The sequence below is a fragment of the Salmo salar genome, unplaced genomic scaffold (assembly GCF_905237065.1).
Source record: "Salmo salar unplaced genomic scaffold, Ssal_v3.1, whole genome shotgun sequence".
Taxonomy (NCBI): Eukaryota; Metazoa; Chordata; class Actinopteri; order Salmoniformes; family Salmonidae; genus Salmo; species Salmo salar.
In genome coordinates this window covers 131,341-140,606 of record NW_025550435.1, presented here as the reverse complement: position 1 = coordinate 140,606, position 9,266 = coordinate 131,341, and the positions used below count along the sequence as shown (strand labels likewise).

General features: G+C 42.2%; 1 protein-coding gene across 1 annotated transcript; it reads right to left on the bottom strand.

Moving 5' to 3' along the window:
* Positions 1-223: 223 nt before the first annotated feature.
* Positions 224-3,337, bottom strand: LOC106591122 (zinc finger and BTB domain-containing protein 14). Its single transcript, XM_014182310.2, has one exon. It carries the CDS (start codon positions 2,450-2,452, stop codon positions 1,295-1,297), a length of 1,158 nt encoding a protein of 385 aa, XP_014037785.1. The 5' UTR covers positions 2,453-3,337; the 3' UTR covers positions 224-1,294.
* Between the last annotated feature and the right edge of the window lie 5,929 nt (positions 3,338-9,266).

The following is a 9,266-nucleotide window of genomic DNA, read 5'->3' as shown; positions in this document are numbered from 1 at the left end:
TACCCTAAATTTCCCTAAACTAATATTATCAAAATGTACTGTAATTGAATTTTACACAAGAAAACAATTCCGTAACTGCTATAGAATGTGTATTGACATAAATATACATAGTTACTGAATTCTGGGTTACGGTTATAACTTTTACCATATACTAAGTAACACCCTCATGAAAATACATTAACAAACAAAGAAATCAGATCATGACAATCCCTCACCAAAAAAATCAATTAATTAAATGTTGGTTTATTTTCAAAGTGTAAGAGAACAACGTTATATGTGCATATATCATAATTGTGTGTCCTAAATATTTTTATTTTGCAACTAGTCAAGCTACAGTATATACAAGACGTGGTGAATCGATCTCTCTCTGATGGTAGCTTGATGATAGGCTAGTGATACTGTATAACAGTAAATCTGGTCGGACTCATGCTGCTTGGGCTGAACAGACAATGAACAGCCCCCTTCAGACTGCTTGTCAAAGGTTAGGGGTCAAATCCATTCCAATTCCGCAAGCAAACTGAAAATTCCAATTTTTAATAATTCCCAATTTTTCCACCATTGTATTTTCCCCAAAGAGGATGGAAAATTTGACTTGGAATGTTAGTTTATTTCCAGAACCGATATGGTATTAACCCGTTACCCGGCTGTCTATCGAAGGCCCAAGACTTTGGTATAACCTGTATCAAAAGCAGAATGGTGACTCTTACAGTGTAATATCAACCAATCATTACAATAAAAAAACAACCATTTAAGATCCACATGTAAAAGAATATACACAACGCAACAAAATGTTATGCAGAGAAACACCATTTTTTGTTGTTGTCTTAAAATACAGTAAGGTTAAACAACAAAAAAACACTTAAATGTTACTGATATTCAATAAAGTAAAAGAAATAAAGTTATAATAATAAGAAGAAGAAGAACCCCGTCTGTCTAAATAGCAACAAATGTTATTTTTTTTTATGTGAAAAATATACATCTAATTGTGATTGTAGTGGAAGTAGTAGATAGTAGCCTAAACATGTTTATTTTTTATTTTTACCATGAAGTAGGGGGGGAAAAAGAAAACCTAAACAGTTAAATACAATTCAATAGGATCATATCTACTACATGTCCATTATGGACATTACAGTAATGGACATGGTATGATCACATCTTCTCATTGTCTATGTGACATTACACCTCAGTATATATCACAGGGCCTGTATTCATGTGTGTGTGTGTGTGTGTGTGTGTCTGTCATGTGTGTCTGTCACTATATACGCATGGTGTGTGTGTGTGTAACAGTCAGTCCTTACGAATGTGGCCCAGCCTCTAGCTTCCAGTCCCTCTGGCTCTGCGTGTCGGTGTCTCCCTGGATGCTGCCAGGGGTGGCGGAGGCAGCGGCGGCGGGGGACAGCGTTCTGCGCTGGCTGTGCATCGTGTTCCAGTGGCGCTTCAGGTCCGACGCTTTGATGAAGGCCTTTTCACAGGAGCCGCAGTTGAAAGGCCTCTCTCCTCGGTGCTGCCGCTCGTGATCTCGCAGGTGGGACTTGTGCTTGAAGGCCTTTTCACACATCTGGCATCCGAAGGGTCTCTCGTTGCTGTGGACCCTCTCATGACGCTTTAAGTCGGGCCCTCGTATGAACGCCTTGCCACAGACCAGGCAGCGGTGCGGTTTAAAGCCTGTGTGGATCTTCAGGTGCTCTTTGAGGTGGGCTTGGGTGGTAAAGGTTTTGGGGCACACTTCGCAAGCGAAGGGACGGTGGGCCAGGTGGGACTTGTCTTTCTTGGGGCCGTCTCCGCCTGGTTTCATTCCCGGGTGGATGCCGTCAGAGCGGTGGCCGTACAGCAGGTAGTCTAGCTTCATATCGCTGGAGGAGGAAGAGGAGGTCCATCCGTGGGCGCTGTGGGGATCTTTAGACATGTTCCCACCGAAGTGAGGAGGGACCCCATGAGGTCCTCCTGAGCCCATGGCCTCCATCCCTCCATCGTAGAAGCTGTTCTTCCTCACCTCCTCCATTGCCAGCTCTTTGAGGATCGCGTCCTGGGCTCTCATACCGTCCCCTGGCGCCTGGTTCTCACGACTCAGCTTCATATTGGGCTCACGCTTCTGTGAACACAGGTTGTCGAGGAACGTGATCCCCAGGACCTGTCCGGATGACATCATGAGGTTGATGTCCTTTTTGCGGACGGCGAGCCTGGCGGTGTACATGTAATTGAGTACCTCCTCGAAGATGTCGGAACGGATGAAGTCGAGCTCTACGATGGAGTTGTCCACATCGTTCTGTTTTTTAAACAGCTTCTTGAAGTAGATGCTGCAGGCAGCCAGGACACAGCGGTGAGCTCTGAACTCAACGTTTTCCACCACAACCACAACGTCGCAGTGGTCCCCTTCCATCCTCTGCTGGTTCAACATCTTCAAGAAGCTGGTCTTGTGATCGTAGTCGATGTATTTCAGGAATTCACCCATGATTGCAGGTTTATTAAAAAAAAAAAGGGTATTTACCTGCAAAAAATAAAATAAAAAAATTGCAGTGTCCAATGGTAACTGTAAGAAAAAAAAGTGTCTCTTTTATAATAGTTGGGTAACTTTTGGTAAATATAAAAAAAAAGGTTTCGAGTGTTAATTTAATTGTCGTGTCGAATATCAATAATAGCCGAGTGTTAATGTAGATTAGTTAGTACACGGCATACAAGTCGGTCTCGGTCCAAAGAAATATAACAATTGTCACACCAAAGCAAACTTCTGAAATGTGTTCGTTCGGCTGTTGCTTGGTATATATATATATATATATTAGTTAGTCAGTTCACGTCAACGATGAACACAGCTGACCCGACGAGACAATAACAGAAAGCAGTAACAATGCCAAATCAGTCAAGCAGCAATCGGATTGGGGGGGGAGGGAGAAAAAACAACAACAAAAAAACAAACTGTCGAAAAATGCAGGTATCCACAATAAAATTCAATCCCAACGCATGGATAAAATCATTTTTTGTGTCCAGCGGTGAAAAATAAAACGGTGTTTCTGCGAGTAAAGGATTATAAAAACGCCCTTGCGTAGCCTGTTATTTCTGCTACCACTGCTAACCGTACGTTTCACATTTCAGTGAGCCCAGCCATTTTGCCCAGCAAGCCTCCATTAGAAGGTTTTCCTTAACTTTATCCACGTTACAACACCAAACAGAACAGTTCATTTACACTGGTCGACGAAATGTGTAAATATAAGATTGGTCCGCTTCGAGAAGAAAAAAACGAAAAAAAAAACGTCTATACCAGAAACACGAATCCGGTTTGGTGTTGTCACGCAAGGCTGCAGTCGACGACGACGCAACCCTGGTCTTTATGCCTCTTCCTCTTCTTGTTGTGGCCGTCAGCTCTCAGAGGAAGTGACGCTGGTGTTTCTGTCCTCTGTAGGACTGGAGGGGAATTACAGGCAGGTTCTCTACTCTTTCTCTCTAGCAATGTATGTAAATATGACCCTCATAAATCAATCCAAATTAGTCCCCCACCCAAAAAACAAACAAAAAAACACTTGTAAACTTTCAAGTGCCTTCTGGTAAACTTGATATTGTGTGGCTTGGGTTCTGAACTGCTCATACCCCCCCCCCCCCCTGCATCTACATGACTTATTTCCCCCATCTACATGACTCAGTTCCCCCCATCTACATGACTCAGTTCCCCCCATCTACATGACTCAGTTCCCCCCATCTACATGACTCAGTTCCCCCCATCTACATGACTCAGTTCCCCCCATCTACATGACTCAGTTCCCCTCCATCTACATGACTCAGTTCCCCTCCCATCTACATGACTCAGTTCCCCTCCCATCTACATGACTCAGTTCCCCTCCATCTACATGACTCAGTTCCCCTCCATCTACATGACTCAGTTCCCCCCATCTACATGACTCAGTTCCCCCCATCTACATGACTCAGTTCCCCTCCATCTACATGACTCAGTTCCCCTCCCATCTACATGACTCAGTTCCCCTCCATCTACATGACTCAGGTCCCCTCCCATCTACATGACTCAGTTCCCCCCATCTACATGACTCAGTTCCCCTCCATCTACATGACTCAGTTCCCCTCCCATCTACATGACTCAGTTCCCCTCCATCTACATGACTCAGTTCCCCCCCATCTACATGACTCAGTTCCCCTCCATCTACATGACTCAGTTCCCCCCATCTACATGACTCAGTTCCCCCATCTACATGACTCAGTTCCCCTCCATCTACATGACTCAGTTCCCCCCCATCTACATGACTCAGTTCCCCTCCATCTACATGACTCAGTTCCCCCCATCTACATGACTCAATTCCCCCATCTACATGACTCAGTTCCCCTCCATCTACATGACTCAGTTCCCCCCATCTACATGACTCAGTTCCCCCATCTACATGACTCAGTTCCCCCCATCTACATGACTCAGTTCCCCCCATCTACATGACTCAGTTCCCCTCCATCTACATGACTCAGTTCCCCTCCCATCTACATGACTCAGTTCCCCTCCATCTACATGACTCAGTTCCCCCATCTACATGACTCAGTTCCCCCCATCTACATGACTCAGTTCCCCCATCTACATGACTCAGTTCCTCCCATCTACATGGCTCAGTTCCCCTCCATCTACATGACTCATTCCATGCAATCTTCATGACTCATTTCCACCATCCACATTAGTAATTTTCCCCCATCTACATGACTAATTGCCCCCATCTACATGACTCATTCCAGCCCCCCCTAAATGACTCATTCCCCCATCTACATGACTAATTTCCCCCATCTACATGACTAATTGCCCCCATCTACATGACTCATTCCAGCCCCCCTAAATGACTCATTCCCCCATCTACATTACTATTTATCCCTATCTACATCACTAATTTCCCCCATCCACATGACCAATTCCCCCAATCTATATGACTCATTGTCCCCATTTCTATGACTCATTGTCCCCATCTCTATGACTCATCCCAGCCCCCCATCTAAATGACTCATTTCCCCATCTACATGACTAGTTACCCCATCTACATGACTCAGTTCCCCCATCCACGTGACCAATTCCCCCCATCTACATGACTCAGTACCCCATCTACATGACACATTCCCCCATCTACATGACTCAGTACCCCATCTACATGACTCAGTACATCCATCTACACAACTAATCCCCCATCTACATGACTAATCCCCCATCTACATGACTAATCCCCCATCTACATGACTAATCCCCCCATCTACATGACTAATCCCCCATCTACATGACTCAGATCCCCATCTACATGACTAATCCCCCATCTAAACGACTAACCCCCCAATCTACATGACTAATCCCCATCTGCATGACTAATTCCCCCATCTATATGACTAACCCCCAATCTACATGACTAATCCCCTCATGTACATGACTAATCCCCCATCTACATGACTAATCCCCCATTTACATGACTAATCCCCCCATCTACATGACTAATCCCCCATCTACATGACTAATCCCCCATCTACATAACTAATCCCCATATCTACATGACTAATCCCCCATCTACATGACTCAGATCCACCATCTACATGACTAATCCCCCATCTACATGACTAATCCCCCATCTGCATGACTAACCCCATCTACATGACTAATCCCCATCTACATGACTAATCCCCATCTACATGACTAATTCCCCATCTACATGACTAATCCCCCATCTACATGACTAATGCCCCATCTAATGACTAATCCCCCATCTACATGACTAATCCCCCATCTACATGACTAACCCCCCATATCTACATGACGAATCCCCCATATCTACATGACTAATCCCCCATCTACATGACTAATCCTCCATATACCCAACTAATCCCCCATATACATGACTAATCCCCCATCTACATGACTAATTGCCATCTACATGACTAATCCCCCCATTTACATGACTAATCCTTCATATACATGACTAATCCCCCCATATACCCAAAGTGCCCCCGGCATTTTGACTCTGTACCGGTACCCCCCGTATATAGTCTCGCTATTGTTATTTTACTTTTATTTCTTATTCTTATCTGTATTTTTTTGGAACTGCATTTTTGGTTAGGGGCTCGTCAGTAAGCATTTCACTGTAAGGTCATCTGTTGTATTCGGCGTATGTGACTAATAAAATTTGATTTGATGAATCACCCCCCATCTACATGACTCACCCCCCCATCTAACACAACACCCCCCATCTACATGACTCACCCCCCATCTAACACAACACCCCCCCCCCCCCCCATCTACATGACTCATCTTTATTTTGGTCTGTATACTGTAATTTAGCTTTTATATGATGTCTACACCATCATATAAACATCATTATATTGGATTTTACAAGACAAGTATGTAAAGTTGATACATCCACTGAAGACAACACAAACAACTTATAATATAATCAATATTTTATTAAAAAAGAAAATGACAAAATAAAATCACAATCATATGCATTTGCCACTTTGTATTATTTCATTTTCTGTTGAGTCTGGAACATCACTGTACGTGAATAGTTGTAGCTGTGTTGTATTGCAGAAACTATACTAACAAAACTGGCTTTGGGGTGAAGTTTACCCTAGGTACACATCTAGGATTGGTTTCTCCTCCCCTAACCTTAAACTTAAAGTGTAACTGTAACTAACTGTCCAGTGTTTCCAGATTTCTATGAAATATGACCTATAATTAATTACAAGATGAAGGAAATTGTTTTTGTTCCATAAAAAAAAAAATATTAAGTATGTTAAAAAGTATCTTTTCTTTTTTTGGAATGTTGTGGGCGTACCCCAACTACAGAATATTAATGCAAATAGACTGCTGATTGGCCAGCTCATCCTCCTCAAGAGGATGACATCATCCTCTGAGGAAATAGCAAGTATTTTTGAAACAGTCTGAGATGCAAGTTTGAGGTGGATTGTTTTTTATTTCTTTTATTTTTTTATCACCAATTTATGGGCACAAATACAAGTACAGTATATTTTTTATTCATTTAACTAGGCAAGAAGAAGAAATTCTTATTTTCAGTGACGTCCTAGGAACAATGGGTTAACTGCCTTGTTCAGGGGCAGAAGGACAGATTTTTACCTTGTCAGCTCAGGGATTCAATCTTGCAACCTTTTGGTTACTAGTCCAACGCTCCAACCACTAGGCTACCTGCCGCGCCGGTATAGGATGAGTCAACAACATTGTTTGGGTATGAGTTAACAGAAAATGAACTTTTAAAAGTGAGATTTTCCCTGGACAGTTACTTTAACCATAGTGTGGGGGAAATCTCAAATACAGCCTGGGTGCTAGACTGGCACACATACCATCTCAAATACAGCCTGGGTGCTAGACTGGCACTTGGGCTGTCTCAAATGTAGCCTGGGTGCAAGACTGTTTGTGCTATCATACCAACTCAATTATTGTCATGCCAAGCAATTAGTGATAAGGAGTTGGCAAGAGCACAAAGAGACTGGCACGCAGGCTGTCTCAAATATGCTGAATCAAATGATTAAAATCAATAATTAAAATAAATTATTCAAATATGATATCAAATGATTCAAATCTATAATTTAAATGATTCAAATCAATGATTCAAATCAATGATTCAAATAGCTGAATCATTTGATCCATGGAGGATGGGGAAAAAAAAGAAAAAAAAATTAAATAATTTGTAACTGAATATAGAAGATATAATCTGCATTTGTTTGTATTTTTTTGTTGCCTAGGAAAGCACAGTACTTGTCCATGTTGAACTAATATATTTCTATTTTTAACTGTAAATCTCTGAGGTGTGATGGAGTGGAGAAGATGTTGGCTCTATTTGCTAGGTTATTATAATGTCGTGTGCTCTAATATGTCACAAACAGCCGACAGCAGTTGACCCATTTGGAGTGATGTTTTTTTTTATTTCATAAATAAAAAAACCAATGCTGCTATAATAATTACTGATTAAATTATCATTTTAAAACTCATCCAAAATCGGTAATAAGGCGGTGAATGAATCAGTCATTTTGACCTATTGTATAGTTCAGTGTGGAGGTGGGTGGATAAATTAACCTGTTTGTTTATCATGTGACAGTATGGGATTAGTAATCTGATATCATTGTTTACCATATGACAGTTTGGGATTAGTAATCTGATATAATTGTTTATTATCTGAGAGTATGGGATTAGTAATCTGATATAATTGTTTATAATCTGAGACTATGGGAGTAGTAATCTGATATAATTGTGTATAATCTGAGAGTATGGGATTAGTAATCTGATATAAATATTTTTCATAATAATGCTAAACTGCTTAGTTTTGCTCATGCAATATTGATGTTGATAATCACGGATGAGACTGACGATAGGAATGTTAAACTCTAACCACATCATTATACTTTTTTTCGTCGCATTGAGACATCAACAGGGTGATTTAGACAAAGTCCAAGTTAAGCACATGGATCGGGGCCCACAGAAAGCAAAGCATAGAATTACAATCTTCTTATGCCATCATTGACTTGAATGGGGAGGCCCGTTCTATAAATTATATTTCTATGGAGCAGAGTCTGTCTGTAGAACAATAGGCTGGCTCTATAGTCTCTACTGTAGTTCTAACAGGCCCAGCAGGCAGCACAGTAATGTAATGAAGTCCATCATGACGCTGGAGGTTGGAGGGCGAGTCCTTATACCAGGGGGATAGAGAACTGTCTTTACTCCTAAAAACAGAGACAGAGAGAAAGAGTGTTGGTTAGTACATTCACTAGAATTGGAGCAACATAGGAAACGACAACAGTATCGGAGGCAGATTAGGTGAGGCCATGGCAGTGCCATGCTGATTCCATCTCTCTGTAAATTACCGTGCAAACATAACACAGGGCAGGATACTGGAATTGGAAAGAGGTCAGATCATTTAAAGGCCAGTTTACTGGACATAGATTAATCCTGGACTAAAGCAAGCATCTCTCTCTCTCTGAAAGTACATTTGGGTCCAGTACTAGGCTTAATCTGTGTCCAAGAAACTGACCCTTAACATTTTGGAAATGTTACTGATGCTGACTAACAGACAGTAACAGCACGGGAAGCTCGCATGGCACGGCAGCACACACAGGACTGACCTCACATAGCTGAGGGCAAGGCCATGGATACCTCACAGAGCTGAGGACAAGGCCATGGAGACCTCACAGAGCTGAGGACAAGGCCAAGGAGACCTCTCAGTCTTGTTATGGGTCATGCAAACCAGACACGCACACGTGAACACACGCACATGCACACACACAAACGTGAACACACGCAC

Bases quoted from the DNA above. Each gene is read 5' to 3' on its own strand.
- LOC106591122 (XM_014182310.2), bottom strand. From the start codon at position 2,452: ATGGGTGAATTCCTGAAATACATCGACTACGATCACAAGACCAGCTTC.